Raw genomic sequence first — 22,470 nt, forward strand, 5'->3', positions numbered from 1 at the left:
GCTGCAAGCTATCAATCGAAGAGAAGAGGAATTGAATATGAAATATGGTAAATTTCTTTTAAAGATGTATATATGTTATTAAAATGTATATATTTGATTCCGATTTTAAAATGCGCGCCTACAAATGGTATCACGTTCTGATTGGTTTACTAATTCACGCTGTCACCATTATGCGCAATACTTCACCTTGTATATTTCCACCATGGTTCCAACCATGATATAAATACAAGGGTATTCATATCAGTGGGTGTCAGTGGGTATAAGATGATATAAGAGTATTCATATAGTATTTTGCTATAATTAAAGGAGTAGACATGAGATTAACATCCAGTTTGTTAAGACGCGTAGGAGAGTGGTCAAAGAAATATTCAAATTTACCAGATAGTTACATAGAACGAGCTAAGGCACAGGTTTGTACAATTGTCAAATTGTTCCTGTGCATTGCTAAAGATTATAAACTGTGTTTGTTTATGAAAATTATATTTTGATATGTGATGAATTTTTAATATATTATAATTCACTTTTCATGCTGATCGAAAGTATCAATATAGTTTGTGTTCTTTTCTATCAACGTATATAGAATAGATTAACTTTAATCTCAGTTCAACTTACTCTTCATCTTTTTCCAATTCTTAGATCTAAATTAAACTACATTGGTAGAAATAACATTAAAAATAAGCAATTAATAAAGTCTAGTATATAGGTAGTGTTTAAAAATTAGTACATAACAAATATTACATAAAGAAAAAAATATAAGAGTATATATATTTTTAGAATATTATACATGTTTTTTGTGAGAACAGTATTAAATGGATGAGTTCTCATTTTTGGACTTTGAATGGCTGAACTTGAAAACTGTTTACTTTTGCAAGTGGTGTCTATTATAAAATTAATTGTTACTCAAATTAATGAAAATTTAATTAAAGTTTTATTATACTCTGCTGACAAATTAGTTAATTATTAATTCCTATTTTTTTTATTTGTTAATGTAATAAGGTTTATTGGAAGACACCTAACAAGCCAAATTATTTGCCACGTACGATTGAAAGGAAACGATTTCATTTCTCAATACATCGTCCATGGACTCATCAATTTCGTCGTGATAATGCTCCTAATAAACATCATCACTTTATTCATGTGGAACCTATTAAGAATTGGAGTTTCTTCCGAGGTGATAGAGTATGTTATTTTTTTGATTAATTTCTTATAAAAAGTTAAAAAATAAAAGATGACATTAGTGTAATATTATTGTACTTTAGTATATAAGTGTTATAACATTTGTATAAATTGATATTTTTTTAGGTAGAGATTTTATTAGGAAAAGATAAAGGAAAGCAAGGAATTGTAAAAGAAATTTATCAAGAAAGAAATTGGGTAATTGTTGAAGGACTTAATATGAAGCTGGAATGTATGAAGATAAATAAAAAATATCCTCCTATATATGTACAGCAAGAACAACCATTATTAGTGACTTCACAAGTGCAATTGGTTGATCCTTCAGATATGTAAGTATCTGTTATATTTTAAAGAATTTATTTTATAAAGATAAATTTATAGTATATCAATATTTGATATATTTATACTAATTTACAAATTAAATCGTTGCAGGCAAGCAACTCCGATAGAATGGCGATTCACAGAGGATGGTCAACATGTACGAGTATCTGTGAGATCTGGTAGAATTATTCCTGTTCCTATTTTGAGTCAAGAAACGATAGATTACAAATTACCTCAACTTTATCAAGAACAAGCAAAAGATACAACTAAAGCTGATGTGGAGAAAATAACTTTCGAAGTATGTAAAATATCACGAATCTGTCTATTTATTTTCATTTATAGATCTTATTAAGAAATTATACATTGTGTATATGTAGAAAATGAATGAAGATTTCATAACAATATTTATAAAGTGACAGACAAATTTGTGTAGAGACAAAAAATAAATGTATGTTTTTTATTTACAGCCAGCATTAAAGACATTCGAGATGGATATCATGGAACAAATGGGTATTAAAGAAGATCGTGTTCCAAAGAAATTTTATTGGTATTAATCATTCTTATATATATATATATACAATTCGCTGTTATTTTCAATATACAGCTATAGTATTTAATAAATATATTTTAAACGAACAAAAGGGATGGGAACATAGTTTTCTAATACAACTCAAGAAACCTCATAATCTTTGAACGAAAAAACGCGTGAAAAATGCATTTTCCAATATGATTTATCCATTTAATAATTTATTAATTTTAACTTTTTTCTTGATATTGAGAGATTCTATATTTTCGACAAAAGATAGTATAAGGAGTCCCTGTTTGTAACGCTTTGCATAGGAAGTACGCAATAAAAAGAGCATTTATAACATTAAATAATAAAAAAACGAACAATTCAGTGCTTTATATATATAACGAATTTACATTGGATTAAAATACGTAATAATATTGATTAGTATTTCAATCAATAGTTGCTTGTTTTATGCTAAATCGTGTCATTCATACATATCACAGCACAAAATTTTAATAAATGCATATCCCGAAATGCTTTCGTATTATATTTAAATATATATTCCTTTATATTATATATTCTGTTATGTATGACACTTCCCTTAACTCTGCGCATTCTGATTGTAATGAAATTGAGCTAACGATCGATCAGTCCACGTTTCAATGATGTTGAAAATTTATGGCCATATGGACGCAAGATAGCGGGAAAAGATTTTTTTTTTTCAAGAGAATTCTATTTTTCGAAAATTGAAATGTGTGAGAAGCAGTGAAATATCGAACATTTAATTCAAAATTCAAGTCAAATAGTCCAGATAGTAAAACATGTCCAAAATGAGTCGTAAGATTGTCTTGCGCTTATCTTCGTCATAAGCCGTAAAAATTGACTAATTGTAGTCGAATGCAAAAAGAATAATCGAGAGACTACAATTGAATTTTTACAGTTTATGGGCATTTTTAAGATATCATAAGACATCTTAAAAATGTCTTTATAATAGCTGCGTTCAGCGGAGAAAACAGTTTTGTAACTGTTGTAGAGTTCCTTAATATATAATAATTAGTCTTGCCTTTAGTTCATCATTGAATCTAAATGAATCAATCATATTAAAGAACTTTATAATAATAGCAAAGCTCTATTTGCAGCCATTATAAAGGCATTTTTAAGATGTCTTATGATATCTTAAAAATCTCTTTATAACTGTTGCGATAAGGTATAATGTCTAAAAAAAAAAAAAACGTTTTGATGGCATCTTGAAGACGTCTTACGTTCAAATTTTGAACATGATGCTGCCTGGAGAATGGATTTGCGAAAATCAATTTAAATTAATCGAAGAATCCGTCTTCGCGGCGCACTTCACGTCAGACGAGATGTCGCGGTTGCGCGTCGATCGCTGCGGTATTCAGTTCGAAAAAAAGTCACCGCTACGGATAAATGCGCGTTTACGAGAAGAGCCGTTTTTCCATTGTTAGTTCTCCCGCTGGTTCTATTCGACTTCCGGGTCTTTACACTGAGATCGGTAAGTCGTATTTTATCCCGCTACATTCTTAATAAAGATATAACAGGTGTGGGGAGAATGATAATCAGGAAATGAAGCGCGAAGCGGGGAGCGTGTCTTTAGCGCGACTGTTCGCCATCTTCCTTTCCCTCGTCTCGGACCCCAAGATCTCGCGTTTGAAATATAATTATATTTCATCCCGTTATATCCTTACTGCCTGTAAAACGACTAATCGCGCAAAACGTCGCGCCTCGTGCCAGGGATAATTTTTCGCTGATAATATCTCGACATACACGCATCGTGAACGAACAGCATTCTATTCATGTACGCGGCGATGCGGTATCCTCGCGTGATTAAGCACATTATATACTGCTGTTGGCGCATTAGTTTTATCGAGATGATCGCAATCGACGTGATCTCGTGAATGCTTTTGCAGCGAAAGCTACTGAAGAACTTTGCAAAATTCAATTGGCGCGATTGTAGATTTCAGTAGCGATCGCTTTCTTTACGCTGCGAGCAAATTTAAAGTTTATTATCTTATTATATGGATAGCCACGAGATGGCGTCAAGATGGCCTTTTTTAAAGAATTTTCTAATTTAATAAAAAAATTCTCAAGTAAGAGCTTGAACAATATTTGATTATTTAAACAATTGATCTGCCAATGTTTAGTTACATAAGGGAATTTATACTTTATTATTATTTTGCAAATTTATTTATCATAATGATGATGTATAATATATAGATTATTGAATTGAAATAATTTTTTTAAATAAATTCAAATAAATTGAATAAGTATTAAAAAATTGATTCTAACATTTTTTTTGTAAAGAATGAACCATGGATAGCAGATGATGTCTATAAACTCTTATTTGAGGATTACTTTAACATAAACCTGTTCCGTGGTTTTATTGTATTTATGAGCGACTTCGAACTAATTGATTGATATAATCAGCGATTAACTTATTAAGCAATAACTGTACTATCTTATTAATAACATGAATAATAAAATTGAATATTTGTTATTTCATACAAGAAAAGAAAAATTCGATTAAGGATAACGATTTATATTGTTAGAAATGTTGCCGTTCCATCAGTTAATCGCCAATTAAGTTAATTAATATTTAATCGGAGTCACTTATAGAAAACTGAAACGATCTCTCGCGTCATTTTCTCTCTTATTATATGCTATATAACGGCGCATCATTTCATCACCGTTTCATATGAAAATATTCTATCATTTGTATCCTAATGTAACAGGAACCACTATAATAAGGCGACGGGGTGGCTAAAATCGATTAGAAATAGGCAATCTACAATCAGGCTCATATTATAACTACCTACTTAGCTATTTTACTTGTTGCAAATCCTTAATTCGAACTATTACTGCACGGCCGGCACTATGGAATTAATGTACGAGCGATTCGTGTTATCAACGTATCGCTTAATTAAATGATTAATTGACATGCCTACGTACTTCATTTCCGTAATATTACGATTCATTTGCGTATGGCATATATTGAAATTTCCATATATATTATATATATATATATATATTTCGTTGTCAAAACATATACTATATTAAGATACTATATCGCTGCTTTTTGACGAAATTTACGAAATAAAAAAATTCCATGTCTAATATTGCATATGGATTGCATATTGCATTGTCGATTTAGATTGAAAACTTGCAATCTTAAATCTCTTTTTGCGTACTGATTTTATTGCAAAGAACCTATCAAGACTATTGTATTGTATCGTTAATTTGTATATCTTCTCTGCGGAAAATACTATTTTAAAACTATTTTTACGCATAAGATGCACGTTTGATTTATGATAAATGACAATGCAATTATTAGAGCAATGAATGTGTACGGTAGTTATCGATTAATTTAGACGCTCTTAAAAATAGTATCATTAAATAGTTCATCTCTTTTTATAAATCGACAAATTTGAGATTTTTGATTCTGACTAAACAGCGACATTATTTAAATTTATCAGCACAATAGAAAAAGCTTCTCGCATATAACATCGGTTCATATCTAAAATCTCTCGAACAAAACAAATTAATAACATACCTTATTAACCATTATACCTACGTAACAAATATCGATCGAAAAATAATCCAGACGCTTGCTTGGCACATTGCTACATTTCATTTACATCATACAATCAGGATTTCGTATTTCTCACGAGGATTTAGTGGCAGGATGCCTGACTAGGAGATTCACTTCACCGTCGTGTAGCTTCTTCATTAAAGACCACGCTTCTATTCTCGACATTCGCGTTACATCGTTACCGTTTACTTCAAGCAGTTGGTCCCCGGCTTTTAAAGCACCCGTTTTCTCGGCAGCACCTCCTGTTGTAAAAGATAAAATTCAGATAACATATAATATAATTTCTATTATCTCAATTATTTTAATATACATATAACAATCGTTATCGTTGTAATTATCATTATCCTCTAATATGAAATTCGATCGCTAATGTACGAAAATTTACCGGTGAATATCTTCTTAATGATTAAAGGTCTATCTCCGAGGGGACTATCTCTGCCGCCTTCCAGGCTAAATCCGAGACCAGCTCCATCCTTGTAAACCGCCACGGTGGACGGTGGTCCCCACGCTGTGTCCTCCACGTTTCCATTCGTCTCTAACCCTACGAGAGACAAGTTCCTTTACTTATATCGATTCCGTTATCATCAAAATGGATCGTGAAAATTCTCACGCGAAATGTTTTACCTTCGACGATGGTTTCGACACTCGCAGTTCGCGACCTCAGCTTACAGCCCTCCTCCATCCTGACCCTCGACACGACCAACACGACCTCCGATCTCGGTTGCTTCAGTACCGCCATGCTCTCCCTGTGTGTGAGACCTCGCGTGCTCCGACCGTTTATGCTGAGAATCCTATCACCCCTCTGCACCCGGCCGTCTTTGTCCGCGATGGAGTGCGTCAGTACTCTATGAACCGTGATCTCCTTCACTTCGCAATCCGCACCACCAGCCAAAGTAATGCCAACGCTGCCGGTCGGATTCTCCTTGTGAAGCAAAACGACTATAACGTCGTGCGCTCCACGTGCCTCTTCCAAACTCGCCTCTTCGACCAGCTGCGCTAGTTCTTGTTGCGAGATTAGACTGGTACTGCTGGCAAGCGAACTGATACTGCCAAATTGCTCGCCATAGCATCTATCGGTGTCTATTTCCGTCCCAATATTCTCGTCTACACTGCTGTCTAGACTTGGAAATCGATTATGAGTGTTGCTGGCGGTGGTCTGTTGTGATTGATTATGCACAGGACTGGTATCAATCTTTTCCAGGGCTTTCTTCATGTCCGTGACACTGGCACTGCGTCGATTTAAGCCACGAGATGTCGGAATCTTCGACACGGTTACACCACTTTTTATTCTTTCGACACTTTCTGTCATCTCATCGCCGCTGTCGACAGTTTTAGTTCTCCCTAAGGTGGGTATTTTCGAAACAAAGGGTCTGTCCTCCGACAAGGACTCGTTCGAAGTAATAGAGCCTCTTCTCCCGTATCGATTTTCCTTCGAAATTTCCCAAGCAGATTTTAGTGGCGAGCCTGACATTATACCGTTCTTTTCAATTTTTGGTTCTGTATTTTGCGTACGGGATAACTTCAAATCTGGTTTAGCGCCAAGTATATCTTCTAGGCTCATCTGACTCTTTGATCTGCCAAATGTTCCTTCGTCGACGTGTATAGCTGATCTGGAACGGCTTTTCGTCGTTAAGATCGTCAAAAGATCATTTTGATCTTCCATATTTTTTCTAGGAATTGAATTCGCTTTACTTTGTGGTTTCGACATTTCCATCGTGGTGACCTTCGTATCGCCTACCGTAGTTCTAATTTTTGAAGACAAATCATCGTTGGACGCTGTAATAACAGGTTGGTTAAATATGGAGCCACGACTATTTCTTGTTTCCAAATTTTGAGCTGCAAGGATTGGACTTTTGTCATATTTTGATTTTTCTTCCATTGATCGCGCCAAAGTCTTCACTTCCGCTCGAACCCACATTTTAAGATCGTTTGATGGCTCCAACATTTCAGATTTAGGCGGTCTAACAGCTGGCGGTGGAAAACTCATTTTAGGTGGCAATTTAGGTTTCTCCTCCATCTTCTGTAACGATCCGTCATCTTCCGCGAAGGGAGGATCCGCGACTTCTATATACGCAATCTTGATCTCTTGTTTGCTCGCGGGATCGCTCCCCGAGTTATTGCTTATCTGATGAATAGCACCACCATTCTGAACGGTTTCTTTTACAGCATCTTCGTCATCTGAGAACTTGCGCTGGATTAGCGGCGATCCGTTGAGATCCCTGCCGCTTCGACATCTGGCGCTTGCCAAGATATTCTTTCGATTTATCGCCTCCACACTTTGCGGCTTCAGTACTCTTCGGGATAAAGACTCGGCACTGGCTTGAGACCCGGATGTGAGCGTCGAGGACGTGCTGCAATTTGTATCGGTGCTGTTCGACCGCCTCAATTGTCTCTGAGGAATTTGCGAACTTCTCGAAACAAACTCATTTGGCTGTGGTGAGCGCGGATTTGACCCGCTGCTACTGGAAGATGATCTTTCGGCAAGATATGTTCGCTCACCAAGAACACCTATCCTGGAGGTGAATTGATCTTTATCGGATGTAGTAGTTTGATCTCTGATGTCTCGTGCGACTGAAATTCTGCTCAAATTGTCTGCGATCAAAGACCGGCGTTGGCAGTTTAATTCCGCGGAGACATAAGATCTTTCCGATGAGATGGTAGATCTTTCTGACGGTACTGGAGACATCGGCGGACTGAAGCCGCGAGATATGCTACTCTGAGAGCTGCTCACGGCCGAATCATTGTCGGAATCATCGTAATCTAAGCGAGCTTTCCTCTGCATCGTCCTCGGTCTAGTACGTGAGCCGTCTGGTGAGCTCGTCGTTGAAGCAAACTCGAAGCTGTAATCACTTCTTGTTGGGCTGCAAATACTCTCCAGGCTTTTCGGTGGCTCCGAAAATGTGGACATTGCTGTTGATTGAGAACTTTTGATCGGGCTGCTGCCGTTTATCGTGGAGTTTGGCGTCACTGAAGTACCATAAACCGTAAGAGACTTTCTTTTGAAAGCCGGGGAGTACTTGGAGTATATCTGAGGTGCCGGCATCTTGAAGGATGTTGTCGCTTTCAAGGGCTGACTCGTTGTGCTGGCGTTGCTGGTTAAGGAACTTTGAGACCCCCATTTATCTTGAATATTTGCCTTTGGTATCTGAAAAAAAAGTACATTGTGCAAATAATGTATTATTTTGAATATTTTTGCATACATAAAATGTAGAGACATTAAATATTATTCACAAAAAATTTTTCAAAGCAATAGCTGATCAATTTTTTGAAATATTACGAAATATTACAAAATATTATATATATAAAATATAAAGATTAATACTTTATATAAGATATTCGAATTAAAAATCGAATTAAAAATTAAACAAAATGTTGAACAGCATTGTGTTTCAAATCTTACCTGATGCAATAATATTGAATCTCGTGATTTGATTTCCGGTAAATCGACGATAGGTTGATCAATTGATACGGTATCTTTTTCCGGTATAACCAGACCACGTAATTTCGATATTGATCTTCGTCTCTGCTCGATCAGTTGATTCAAGCTGTTCCTCCTAACATCTTCTCCGGGTCGCTTAAACGTGGACGCTAAGGAATTTGTTCTCGAAATTTGTGAGTTATTGATGGAATCGGTTGTTAAAGAATCTCGATCTTGCACAAAAGGTGTCGGGCCCGAAAAACTGATAGCTCGCGTTAATGAAGGCGTGCTCGTTGGTTTAATCGAGTTGGTGGAATTGTTACAAGAATTTACAGTTTTACCGATGTTCGAATGCACGGTATTTTGTAAATTGCTGCTTTCGGCGGTATTTGCACAATAATTTTTTGTCGCCGTATTTAAGAAATTCTGCTTGTCGTACAAAGTTGACAGTGGGCTAGATAACGATTTCGACGGAACAATTGGTAGCGTCTTTGGAACCCGCGTGGTTTGCGTAGTTGGACTCAATAGAACAGGTTGAACAGTCTGAGGCAAACTAAGCGCTCTCTGATTATATTTCTTCGCGGAGTCATGCCCAGTCATAGTCTTGGTTGAATCGGTGAGATCGAAAGAACTCTGCGTCCTGTCGGCGAAGAAGGACGGTCGATCCTTCTGTTCGTTGCTCTTGTCATCGCAGCAAACATCTTCGGAGGACTTGTACTTGGAGAGGCGTTTGCTGTTGTTCGTGGCTGCTGCCGCTGTTATGGCATTGGGAAATAGAGGCGTGTCAAGATTGCTTTGCGATGAAAACATTGCGATTTTGTCTCGAACAGATCGCTCGGACTTGTCGTCTTGTCTCCAAAGATCACCGTTCAAGGAAAACTTTCTCTGCGGAGTTTCCATCGTAGGAGTAATTCTCGTATGCAATACTTGTTGCTCTATTTTTGGTGGACCTGTGAATAACATAACGTACTTTTGCAAAAAGTATAAAAATATATTAAAAAAGGAGTATTTAATATATAAAAATATCATATGCTTGAAATAATTTTAATGGGAGGAGGAATCAATCTTTTCGAAAATATTAAATTTGATATTATGTATTTTTAATATATTGCTTCGGAGAAAAGAAAGATGAAGAGAGATTTCATTCGAAGCTAGATAAGTAATGAGTACCTGTCAATGGAAGAGGCGGTGGGGTATCAACAGGCGCGTCCTTTTCCACGTGGCTTGGCACTTCTTCGAGCGTTGTCACGGCCTTATGATAATATCCAGCGATCTCCATCTTCTTCTCACTTATCATTAAATTGCTATTAGTCGTCTGACAAGAATAAAGAGAACTTCCCGCGACGATGGAAGCGTTTTTCTTCGCGATATCTTCCGAAGTGTGATAAGACGATTTTTTCTCTTCGTTAGTAATCTCGGTGGACTTCACATCTTGACATATATTATCCACATTAGTCGACGTAGCCTTGCCCACCTCAGACCGGACGTTCTCCATATTCGCGACTTTGTTTATATCCTGCCTCACGTTTTCAGTGCCTGTGAACGTCATCTTACTATCGGGTAGAATAATGCTTCTTGAACCGACAACGTTGCTATCGTTCGCGAGCATTTTAAGAGTCTCGCCAGTACGGAACGACTCGTTTTCGTTGCACAATCCTGTATCATTTGTAGTTATCGACGCTGTCCTTGTCGTGGCGATATATCTGTACGGTGGCTGGTTGCTACTGTTGTTGAATTCTTGGTACGCTGCTGGAAATTCGTCCCCGTCCGGGGGCAGGCGTTGGCCGCCTCCGCAGTTCTCCATCTTACCATTTACCGTGTCTGCAACAATATTTCAGAAACATTCTTGATATTGATATCAAAAAGTTCAAGACTACAATATAGTAACTAAAATATTTTAATGTTTATTAATAAGCTATATAGAATTTGTAAATATAAAATTTAGATGAAAAAGGTTTGTTATAATAAAATATAATATAAATATACCTAATAAGATTTTATTGTGTAATTTCTTGCTAAATATGATGAAATCAAAGATAATATAATGTATGTGACTGCTGTTTTCCATTACGTTTTGACAAGCTATCGTTTGTATATGGAATGTCTATTTTATTTTCTGTGATAAGCTAACGAATTCAAGGTGAAATAGAATTTGCGTTAATGGAATTTGAATGGTACTGTCTTCGTTTTGCTTAATCAAACATCATAGATTCTCGTAAGATATTTAAAAATATGCTATTCTTTAAACGGGCTTTTGCTGTTATATATTTATGACACAAAGTCAATTCATTAAAAATTCTTCTGTACATTTCGTAAATCTTATTTCAATGTTCTTCTGCTTTAATATAATATGTACTATTATACTATACTTTAAGAATTCTTTCGTAAAGGAAATGCATCCGTAAAAATATTATATTTGCACTATTAAATAGCGAACCAGCAAATCGCTTGAATGATTCATCGCGCATATATCAACACATTATACATCGCAGTGAACGTATTATCGTTTAAAAAATGACATCATCTCTTCGATTTTTCATGCTTTTCGTCTGACGAATCGCAAACGTGCTATTTTGCGATCTTTCACATTTGTCAGAGTTCAATATATTCTAAAGAGAGAATTCAGTTTCTTTCTATTTTAAAGTGCTGCGTTTCATTCGTAAAATCATAAAATGTGAGTTTAAAAAAAAAACTTGTCTCTCATATTAATCTCATCCTGTTTCTTTGAAATTTACTTCGATTTTTAAATTTTATTCAAAATATTTTATTTTAATTTGTTTGTTTACATTTTACATTTTAATTTTTTTGCTTTTAACTTGTTATTTTATTTTGACTATGAGATCTCTAAATTGCTCGCTCAATTCGAAAACACAGATTATTTAGTTTATTTATATTTGCATGGTTTCAAGGATTTCCACATTCTAAACCTACTGATAAAACTTTTGCATGTTATTTAGTTTAAGTAGGAATATTTAAATCGAGTAAGTTACAGTACCATTAACAACGTAATTTTTCATAATGAATATCGCAATGCAAAGTTTTAGTTTGAACTTTCTTTATCTATCTACGAGTGTGCAAATGAGATTCTTAAAATATCCAACTGCTCGTAAATTATAAATCATTGGTGGTATATAATGTCGCATTGCCGAACGCTTACGTATGCCGTCATACTGCGAAACTATGACTAATTTTAATTCACGGTTAATAAAGCGCACCGCGCTAACTCCTGATTAACATTCCTGGCGTAGTGCACAGTACGACGTAACTAATCGTCGATCGTATGCACGTGCAACAGATGCAACTTTCGCGCAACTTGATGGTTTTCGATGCATCATCCAGACAATCGCACCATATTTGTACCGCTATCAGAGACACTGCACGTGTTATTGTGTGTGTGAATGTATTCGAGTATACGTGAATCTTATATTTATTCTGTACAATTCAACATTTATTTAGTTGGCAAATCAACTACAAAATGCGATGTGTGTACGATACTTAATTATAAAAATTCTCAATAAATAATTTAAATGAATGATAATCATTATACAAATAAATATATATAATATAAAATAAAGTAATATTAGATTTAAATAAATTAAGAAATGATATAATTTTTTGAAACGAAATTGCTTTTATATTGTCTCAAAATGATAAAGCAATAGAAAATATTCGCAAGTGTCAGACATTGTACTATATTTCTGTCTTGACAAATATTTGATTACGAGTTTGTGAAGTTATAATTAATACATCTTTATAACCAATCAGCTAAACAAATTATGTAAATTAAGATCTTATCTGTTATTTTTTAATATTCTTTCATAGTAAATTATATGTATAATACTGATAGAGATAACAAATCTAGAAAAACATATGAAAGATAGAGACTCAATAATGTGCACTTTGCATTCACTAATGCATTAAATTGATAGTAGTAACTGATAAAAAACAGATAATATACGTTACAAGATATACCTGATTAAACGGCAGGCACAACATTCAGAATTCGCGAGGGCCACTCTTGTTTTACAATCCAACTTTGCGAGTATTAAGTTGGCAGGTAATTAATTTTAATTATTGAAGAGTACATAACTCAGCTGGCAGTTATGGCAAACTTTCACGTGGAAGAAGTTTATTGTGCGTTTTGCGCGAGTCTGAGTTTAGTCGGCACGAAACGATTCTCAGAAGAACGTTGATGTATCGTCGTGGTAAAGGAGGAAACAACAGTAGAAATTCTCGTTCGTACTGGCAAGAAGGCTGTCGTAAGACTGGGCGACATTGCCTGTCGAGGCCAGCTTCCGCGGTTAGCACCAACATCAAGCGCTTTCATGTACGAAAGGAGGGATAGTCTCGCGTTTTCCATGTGCTACCACGCGAACACATTTTTAATTTTCCTGCTCGGAATTATGTTCTTTGCGAACATTATACCGTATGAGAAAAATCAGCGTGTATTTACGTATATCACTTCATTCATCACTCTCCGAGTCCCCTTTCTTCTTTGATTTGCGTTGGATGTCATCTTCGTTGTTGTTACAATATTTCATGCAAATGTTCGAATTTATTTTAATTTAATCCACCGAAACAATAGCGAAATAGCTACAGAGGCACATACGCGTCATAAATTAGCTACATGAGACATAACAGTTTCTCTTGGAATTCGTAGATCTGTGTCTTGTATACCAGTTTGCGGATGTCACCCGAACTGCTACGTGAGTCGATTAATCTTATGGAATGTGTCAACGAAACGAAACCGTTTGCTCGCCGAAGAAAAGTCGTAGGACGCAAACCGGACGATCTATGCTGACCTGAGTATACCGCTATGCGATATAATCGGCTTTAAGATGAACCGATGATTTTGTCATGCCACTATGAGTTACGTCGCTTGATAATTCCGTGAACGTTTAATTGATTCATTAATAAAAACGGTAGAACGCATCAATTTGTAGATTGAAATTAGATTGACGTATAAGATAAGAGAGAGCATAACAGTAAAGTTTATAAATCTAAACCGCGATGCGCAAACACATCGGAAAATTTTTACGACATTTATATCTGCGATATATGTTTAATACGTATATTTTTTATATTCTGCAAATTGTATACATATAACTGTAACAATTGTTAGAATATTATAGAAACAGTAGATCAGTGAACGATATTCCCAGACAGCACAGTAATGTTTAAAAAATGTATTTAAAACGTACATGTTGGACGTTTGGACATATTAAAAACATCCAGATTAGATCCATGGATATTTTAAAAACGTTTTAAAAATATCCAGTGTTACCATTTTGGACTTCTTAAAAACGTCCATTTTAGGATGCAATGGACTAAAACTGGACTAAATTAATATATTAAATAAATTTTTGACCACAATCCAGACAAATTTGCACACTGAAAGCAAAATGATTCCTAACTATTATGATTGCGAGCAGCAAGCTATTGTTGCTTGTCGCTTGTTGCATATCTGAATTAAGCTTTAATTTAATAATATTTCGCATTACCGGAGATATCAAAAGTAAAACTCCTCGTGCGATCATAAAAAAATTTTCACCTCGCAAGTCAACGAAAGCAATACGTCACAAGCAGACTTAGAAAATTTTTTGCATGAGATAAACATTTTTTAAATGTTCAAATGTAAACACTTTATACGTTGAATAACGTACGTTTTTAAAACATTCGTACTAAATCCATGGACGTATGGACCAGATTGAAACCAAGTCTGGATGTCCAATGGATGTTGTGTGCTGTCTGGGTTAAGGATGCAATTTTACTCTATCGTGACTAAGATAATTCTTATTATTCACGCCCATATGCATGATGCTGTATAGGTATGATAATAGTGGTTATACCATAAGGTAAATTACGGTTGTAAATTACATCATCGTTCATATAGTTTCTGAAAGTGAAGATTACGTCTGTCGCAATGAGTGGCAAACGGCTTTCTTCGAGGAATACTATTTTGGAAAAAAGAAAGGAGGCAAACCGCAAAATCAGTGCCGCCACTAAAAGCATACTTGTCCTTGGCACCGAGATCCGAATTGCCCGCGTTGCGTCAATGTACTGGATATTCTCATATAATGGTCTCCCTCTTTTTGTTTCATCAGCCGATATGATGATCGTGCGACATTCGCGTCGTTAAACGTCTCAAATGATATATTGTCTGTTGTGAAGCAATGTATTTAGCAATAAATCCGCGCGTTACAGCGGATAAATCATTGATTTTCAAATGCCGAGTGAAACGCGATGTTCTTTGTATCGGCTCGTTGATTTTTTCTAAAGAAACATATCGTCGTTCTCTCTTATTTCAAAAATGACACAAATAAAAAAATTTAATTCTTTAGTTTCTGAATTAGATAAAGAATACTCTGGCGATCATCGAAAGAAAATTAACTTTCGTCTGCCAAATAGCACTGGTGTAGTTTTTAACGAAATAATATATTATACTTTCTATAAAAGTGACACATTTTGAGTTATACTGATGTTTGATGAATTATCTTAGATTTGTTATAACTTTGTTGGATGTTAAAATTGTGTCACAACTCAACAACAAAAAGGATGATTTTTTAAGAATTGTGAAAATGACAAAAATAACATTTGATTATGTTTCTGAAAATACATACCTATATTCTTTTTTACTAATGTTATTTTCTTAGTCAATAATTTTTAGTTAAATTAAAAAATAGTTTTTCCCTTTTTCTGAGAAATTTAGTTTGTTTAATTATATCATCTTTGAAGTAAAAAAGCGATGTTGGAGAGAAAACTGGATAGCACAGATTGTATTGTAACATTGTGTACATTTTATCCAATTTTATACCTATATCTTCCAACATACATCACTTCGTGATGTCGTAATTTATTACTTTCGAAAAAGCGAGCTTCTTTTCATGACTTAGACTGGATAAAGCAACTTAATACATTGAGCATTAAAAAGTTGATCTCGAGTTACAGCGATTTAGGAGCGACTTCGTATTCCTTGCTACTTACATTTCGTCACGTAGGGTAAACCCGATATATATACGCCGCGTCAGCAAATACGCCGCAGAAGTCAGAAAAAATAGAAGGAGTGGGGATAAATTTCCGTCAATTACTTTGTTACATGCCTTTATGGTATATTAGTATTATGTTATGATTTTAGTTCTTTACTATTAATATTAATGAAATTATTGCGAGTTAAATCGATTTTTTACTGTAATAAGTAGTGCCATCATAATTTATAATCTACATAAAATGATTATTATAGAGCGTGTAAAAGACTTAGTGGTTATTTTGCAATACATATGTGTAGAGGAATAGTAAAGCATGTTGTATAGCAAAATACAAGTGCTTTGCTCCTGTATTGTTTGTTTAATTAGTTGTCATATATATCCCATCTATTTGGGATATACTGCATTATTAGCGAGCGGGATGCTGTGCCGCAGCACAGACGCTCTATTTAAGAAGTTTTTGTTAATTCTAACAATTATACATTGCATTAATGCATAAATGTTGATAAATCTTAAACGTTTAAAGATTATTTTCAAAGATTTGAAGCTATTTTAAAAAATTGTGTTAAGTCCTATTTGTATTCCATTTTTCATTCTGAACAATAAAAATTGTCATATATTAATAAACAATGCAAGTTACGTCGTCATTTTACATCTTATTTATAGATTATTTGTGATTTTCTTATGAATTATATATGAGTGGCCATATTATCCCCCCCCTATGGGATAAATGGCAAAAATGCAGGGGTTTGAAAAAGTTACTTTTTAATATGGAAAATAAATTATTTTAGATTTCTAATATTTTTTTTATAGTAGTAGATGATACAAAGATTCTATTTATATAATTAATTTACTTTAAACATAGTAAATAATAATTGATAAATTAAGTTTTCGATAGGTGCGGCGTATATACCGGGTTTACCCTAATACTTGTCTGATCGTTGTCTTGTAAAGATTATTCGTATTAATAACAGCTCAGCAATTCATGACTATTCCGCGTAACATTCCGGTTTTTGCAATTCGATTTTTTGTACGCACGTTCCTTCGTGCTCAACAACCGTTCACAAAGTTACACGAGAAGAAATGTCCGATAGCGTTCAGCGTAATAACAACGTAATGCAGATATTAAATAATCCATGCCGAACCGCCGTGTCGTTCGAACGATGAACTCAAATAAAGGGATAGCCGATATAGTTGATACAAATGGGTGTTGCGAAATCCAACATTTTGCTCGGTAATCTCACATTCTAATTCACGTATTACACATCACCTTTCTACCTTTCCATACCTTTTCCATGATACATCGTGGTATCGTGCGCTGTCGCGAATGGTTAGATCCTTAAATAAGACGCGGATTCGCATTACATCGTGCCGACGCGGGCATAATGTCCATTTATCACATTTAACTTCTTGACATATTCTCGCGCGGAAGTGAGAAGTGTCATATCGCGAGAAATTCATTTAACGTCCTGCACGCCGCGAATTAATTCTCACATTTCGTGAGGAGGGACGCCGAAATGCCGTTGCTAAATATGCGCTTAAACCTCTTATTGAAAGCATGAGAAATCGATCGGAATATCAGGAATATGTCTTTTTTCTATCGAATCCGTAAACTCTCCAACTCCTAATAAAATAGTAAAAGATTCAACCAAGCTCAACGTCATATCTTCGCCGTTAGGTGTCGGCCCGATGTGTGTGTTTCGTGGGCAGAAATAAAATTTTACATCGCGGAAGTGTCGCTTCGCGCAATGACGATTAATTCTATTCTACGATATCTATCTACGATAAAATCGGCCATTCTCTCGAACAAATCTTGGACTACCTAGCGTTATGCAGTATGCAGTCGAGTATATGCAGACCATAAAATCTCGACATGGTGCGGCGTGGCGCGGCGCGATGTCTGGCTGATGTTCGCGCGAGGTTTTCCGTGAGGATTTGACACGGCGTGAGCAGTCGGCAGTCGGCAGCACATTTTTGCCACTGCAGCGGCTAGACAGCGAATATTCCCCGTTCAGAAATAAGATTCCAGAATGCGGAAACATTGGCATTAAACGCGGCGGTCCGATGTACGTGCTTCGAGAGGCCGATGACGCTTACTATCGCCGACTTCGCTCGTGCCTTCGTGGGAGCGGGCTGTAAAACGAGTAGGAAGCGAATCACTCCGCGAGAATCCTATCCAATTAATTTTTTACGGAAAAATGGAAAAAGACCGATAGCGACCGTTCGTTGCATATATACTCGCGCGGAACTACCGCGTCCGCGAGACAAAACTGCGAGGATATAACGTATATATCTATGCGTGCAAAGATAAAAGACGAGGAGAAAGTCATTCGTTATTATATCCACAGTCTAGCGAGTCCATAATGCTAACGAATGGCTCGATGTTTACATCGGAAAAAATTAGATGATTATTAGGATGCCTCCGTTTCCCGTCGCACTTTGATCTCTCTTCCATCGACGCGCGCGTTATGTGCTATACTCTTTAAATCTTTTACTTCTCTGTAAAAGCGATTAGTACTTTAATATCTTAATAACTTGGGATAACTTTGTTGATTACTCGATTAGGCTGTAAATTACAGATTTTAAGAGTTTCTTTCTATTTTGATTAAGAATCGTGACTTCGACATTCGGGCGGGCAATAGCACGATTGGCACGGTACACGTTGCTGTTTTACAAGACAACGTGAGGTGTTTGTTACCCAGCGTTACTAGTTTCGAGCGAGATCGTGACATGTCAGGAGGATCTCAATGTGAAGTTCGCAACACGATCGAGGGCGAATTCTTGCAGACTTTCACCCAGCCGAAGGACGAGAGATCGGCGTAAACTGCAAGGTATTCACGTGGCTTAATTCTATTGTTACCGATCCGGCCGATCCGGCACATCGACCATCGACGGTATATCCGTCTGACATTTTCGTCTTTCATTTCACGAAGAAGTTGACACGACGCCGTAACCCGGAATTATTCTTACCCGACGACGACGAATACAATCTACGGCCCACTGCGCGTAAATGCAATAGTATTGTTGAAATCGTCGAGTCATACCTTAATGTTTCCGCGATAAGATCGTTCGGGAAAGTAATATGCTGATCTCTCAAAGGAGTTTTTGCGACCCTACGTTGTTATCATTTAAGCCGTTTTCGTCGATTGTGTAAAAAAAAGTCGTGCACTTTCGAGGTATTTAGATCTACGAAAGAGAAGTATGATTATTTTATAGATCTTTAATAATTTCTATCTGTCTCTACCTTTGCTCGGGTTCTTGCTTTCCTCCTTCGTATATTCTGCAATCTTGCTCACGCGGTCTGCTTCGTCATCTCGCGCTGCAACAAATGTGCACGTACTTTTATTTATTGTACACGGTGTGTAACCATTACCGTATCAACCTTTAAGCATAGCACGTTTGTGCGGGAAAGGGTATAACTCTGTTCACTAGCCGTAACTACAATCGTACGAGAAATCACTGTCATTTTGTCGAAATAGCGAAAGTAACAATGTTGCCCGAAGGCGACAAGTGAAGAAAAAAAAAAAAATCAGATTAAAATGAACAATAACTCGTATCTTTAAATCACGCGTATAATACTCTTATGTAAAATAGATTTTTTTAATATGTATACGCTTGCAATTATCAACGGAATCACTCTGTGGATGACATTTCAATTAAGAAAAATTAACGCCGCGGTCGTACGGAGGAGTCCTATGAAAGAGACGTATACAAAGAGGTCACTGATAATGAATCGAGGTAACAGTTTGCCGTCGGCACAGCTGCACCGTTGACTCCAGTTGACTCGCGTTTATTAAACACCAGATACACCGAATTGTGCAACTGCATCAAAATGCGCGAAGTCCCTATAAAGTCCTGAATTATTTCTTTATTTAGTACACTCATCAAAAATGTTGCTGACACGATCTTTATTTCTACAATAATAAATTTCGTATGATAATTATTAATAAATTTGATTATGGCTAATATTATGGCAGGAAACTTTATTATTTTATTTGAGATTTCTTCTATCAGATTTAATCCGCGCATGCACGTTTCGCGTTTGGGTGATCGCATTTGCGAAAAGCAGTCGATCGAATTGAACGGTTAGGGAATGAAGGACTTGACTTTTTTTATATTGTGTCGACGATGTACTGCATTCTTGACTGGTGAACACTCGCGGCGGCAAGCGGATTAGTTGTGTGATTTTAGTTATTTTACGACTTCTCGTATTATGGTTGATTTTTCTTTTGTTCACGTGAACGTATTGTGAGTTTTACGTGAATTGTTTTTGTGGATATCCTAATAAATTTAAAAAATACTGCGCATAACCATTAGTTACTAAATTAGTCATTTTTCAAAATATTCAAAAGTAGAAAACTAGTGAAGTAAAATCTGTGTTATATTTACAATGACCTTTCATTTAATGTGCACTTAGATGTAACTAATTTTGATTTTTGAAAAATCTAGAGTTAAAAGCGTGCAGGCTTTGAATTATTTTATAGATTTCACAATATTTTTTGCAACAATCAATTATTTTACGAACAAATTTAGAAGTATAGGAAGAATATGAGGGGAAGGGAAAAGGCGAGATAGATATAGAAGGAAAGAGAGAAAGGATCATGCAAAGTTCAGCGAGCCCAAGAAGGGCAGATGCACGGAAACGAGTGAGAAAGAAAGAGAGAGAGAGAGAGAGAGAGAGAGAGAGACAGAGACAGAGAGAGGGGTAGAAGGAAGGAAGTAGAAAGAGCAAGAAAGATCGAGAGCTGTAAGGAGCCGAAAGAGAGAAAAGGGAGCAACGAAAAATAAGAAAAGTGGTTCCCCTCTTCGGTCCGAGAGGTTGGGAGCGGGTGGCCTTGAGCAGGTCATCACCTCCGGCTGCGGTGGTGATGCTGCCTGAGCTGGACCATCTTAACTTCTTCTTCTTCTTCTTCTTCTTCTCAACTCCTCGAACCGCCTTCTCTCCTCTCCTCTCCTCGCTAACCTTTTCCTCCTTTCTTCTCCCCACGCTCATCTCTTGCTCCATCCTCGTTCTTTCTCTCTTCCTTGCGTCTCATCCGGCTCGCCAGAGTTACTTTGTCACTCCTTCTCTCTTTCTCCTCTCGCCCTTCTTGTTCTCTCTTTCTCGCTGTAGACGCTCTTTACACTTTCCTAAAGGCCTTCGCTCGGCCGCAGAAACAATCCGTTCGTGCTAACTCTACTTTGACCGGACCGATGTGGTGAATGCCACTAACGTGGTGGTACCGAGAAGTCAAGGGCCAGTCGTACCAAGAAAAGTCCTCAACTTTTTTTTTTCACTTCGAGAAATGCATGAGCCACGGCATACAATTCGATCCAATCTAAACATCCACCTTTACAAAAGAATATCGAACGATGACACAGCGAGAGACGATTTCTCTCGTCCGAAAGCTATATTCCGAGTTACATCGATCGCGTTCAATCCCATTAAATCTATTCTCCTTGAGAAAAAGTCAGTCGTAATATTATATCTGCTTTCATTACTGCACGCGCCACAAGGTCTGCGGTACAAAAACCGTAAATTATCGGGCGTGTTGCCGAGTCAATTCCGTGTCGTTTCCGCGGCGGGGAAGGATCACGCAAATTGCGTTTGACAAACTGGATCGGTGGTAGTTACCGCCTTCTCGCGATCGTAATGATCGGCGCGTGGCTACGTGGTGCACGTAAGGAACCGGACGTCGCACGAGCATCGTTCTGCATCGCGTTGCATCGCGTTGCATCGCGAGATCGCAGAAGCCGGGGGAAGAAATATATTTTCAGACCGCGATCGGATAAAGTTGTAACGCCCGAGGTGGATTTTATAGAACGGTTAATGCGTGTTCTGTACACGCCGTGTCTAGCCAGTGATCGAGAAGCTCGCTAAGTCGTGTTATTTTCTTCGTAGGTGCAACATTCCGACACTCGCTTCTCACGCTCGTCGAAAGTGCAGTCGGCACGCCGCCGCCGCGCCGTCGAGCCGAGCTCTACACAAATTGCCGGGCGTGACGAGGATTTCGTGTCGTTTCCGAGAGAAAGGATCACGCAAATTGGATTTGACACAGTAGATCGGTGGTAGACCCACCCCTTCCAGGATGTAACGATTGGCGCGTGGCAATCCAGCCATATACGCATGTAACGCTCGTGAACGCGAATGTAACGGATTACGCACGTGCATAGATGAACGTTTCATTCGTAGACTGATTGAACCTTGAATTTCGCTTGCTTATTATATTGCAGCGAATAATTACGAGCAACTCGGCTGTCGATAGCATTCTTTTAAAAAGTAGGCTTCGGCTTCTCTCCACTTTTTACGTATATAATAGAAACAATAAATCTCTCATCATTGTAGTTATAACCGGTGGACAGACATTTTAATTCTACTAAATAACTAAAAAAAAGTGTCAAGTCTATATTGTAAATCACATATATGAAAGAAGACACGGATACCTGTCGTTCACAACGGCGTTTTGGTGTTGCC

General features: G+C 36.7%; 2 protein-coding genes across 2 annotated transcripts; one reads left to right on the forward strand and one right to left on the reverse strand.

The window, feature by feature from the left end:
• Nucleotides 1-212: 212 nt before the first annotated feature.
• mRpL24 (mitochondrial ribosomal protein L24) lies at nucleotides 213-2,069 on the forward strand. The gene is made up of 5 exons (XM_018551067.1): nucleotides 213-410; nucleotides 997-1,179; nucleotides 1,303-1,505; nucleotides 1,609-1,795; nucleotides 1,965-2,069. Exons 1-5 carry the CDS (start codon nucleotides 315-317, stop codon nucleotides 2,049-2,051), a joined length of 756 nt encoding a protein of 251 aa, XP_018406569.1. The 5' UTR covers nucleotides 213-314; the 3' UTR covers nucleotides 2,052-2,069.
• Nucleotides 2,070-5,687: 3,618 nt separating this feature from the next.
• Nucleotides 5,688-21,268, reverse strand: bbg (PDZ domain-containing protein big bang). The gene is made up of 7 exons (XM_018551035.1): nucleotides 20,868-21,268; nucleotides 10,204-10,854; nucleotides 9,016-9,983; nucleotides 6,240-8,760; nucleotides 6,001-6,156; nucleotides 5,789-5,857; nucleotides 5,688-5,725 (listed from the first exon to the last, which is right to left on the reverse strand). Exons 1-7 carry the CDS (start codon nucleotides 21,019-21,021, stop codon nucleotides 5,688-5,690), a joined length of 4,557 nt encoding a protein of 1,518 aa, XP_018406537.1. The 5' UTR covers nucleotides 21,022-21,268.
• Between the last annotated feature and the right edge of the window lie 1,202 nt (nucleotides 21,269-22,470).

This window comes from Cyphomyrmex costatus, unplaced genomic scaffold, assembly GCF_001594065.2.
Source record: "Cyphomyrmex costatus isolate MS0001 unplaced genomic scaffold, Ccosl1.0 scaffold133, whole genome shotgun sequence".
Lineage (NCBI taxonomy): Eukaryota > Metazoa > Arthropoda > Insecta > Hymenoptera > Formicidae > Cyphomyrmex > Cyphomyrmex costatus.

What these genes read in the sequence shown, in the direction of transcription:
- mRpL24 (XM_018551067.1), top strand. Translation starts at nt 315, where the DNA reads ATGAGATTAACATCCAGTTTGTTAAGACGCGTAGGAGAGTGGTCAAAG. An exon ending in TAGAACGAGCTAAGGCACAG is followed by an intron (nt 411 to 996) that starts GTTTGTACAATT and finishes TAATGTAATAAG; the next exon opens with GTTTATTGGAAGACACCTAA. An exon ending in TTGGTTGATCCTTCAGATAT is followed by an intron (nt 1,506 to 1,608) that starts GTAAGTATCTGT and finishes AAATCGTTGCAG; the next exon opens with GCAAGCAACTCCGATAGAAT.
- bbg (XM_018551035.1), bottom strand. Translation starts at nt 21,021, where the DNA reads ATGGAGCAAGAGATGAGCGTGGGGAGAAGAAAGGAGGAAAAGGTTAGC. An exon ending in TGTCGAAACCATCGTCGAAG is followed by an intron (nt 6,157 to 6,239) that starts GTAAAACATTTC and finishes TGTCTCTCGTAG; the next exon opens with GGTTAGAGACGAATGGAAAC. An exon ending in TGAAGTAAACGGTAACGATG is followed by an intron (nt 5,726 to 5,788) that starts TAACGCGAATGT and finishes ACGGTGAAGTGA; the next exon opens with ATCTCCTAGTCAGGCATCCT.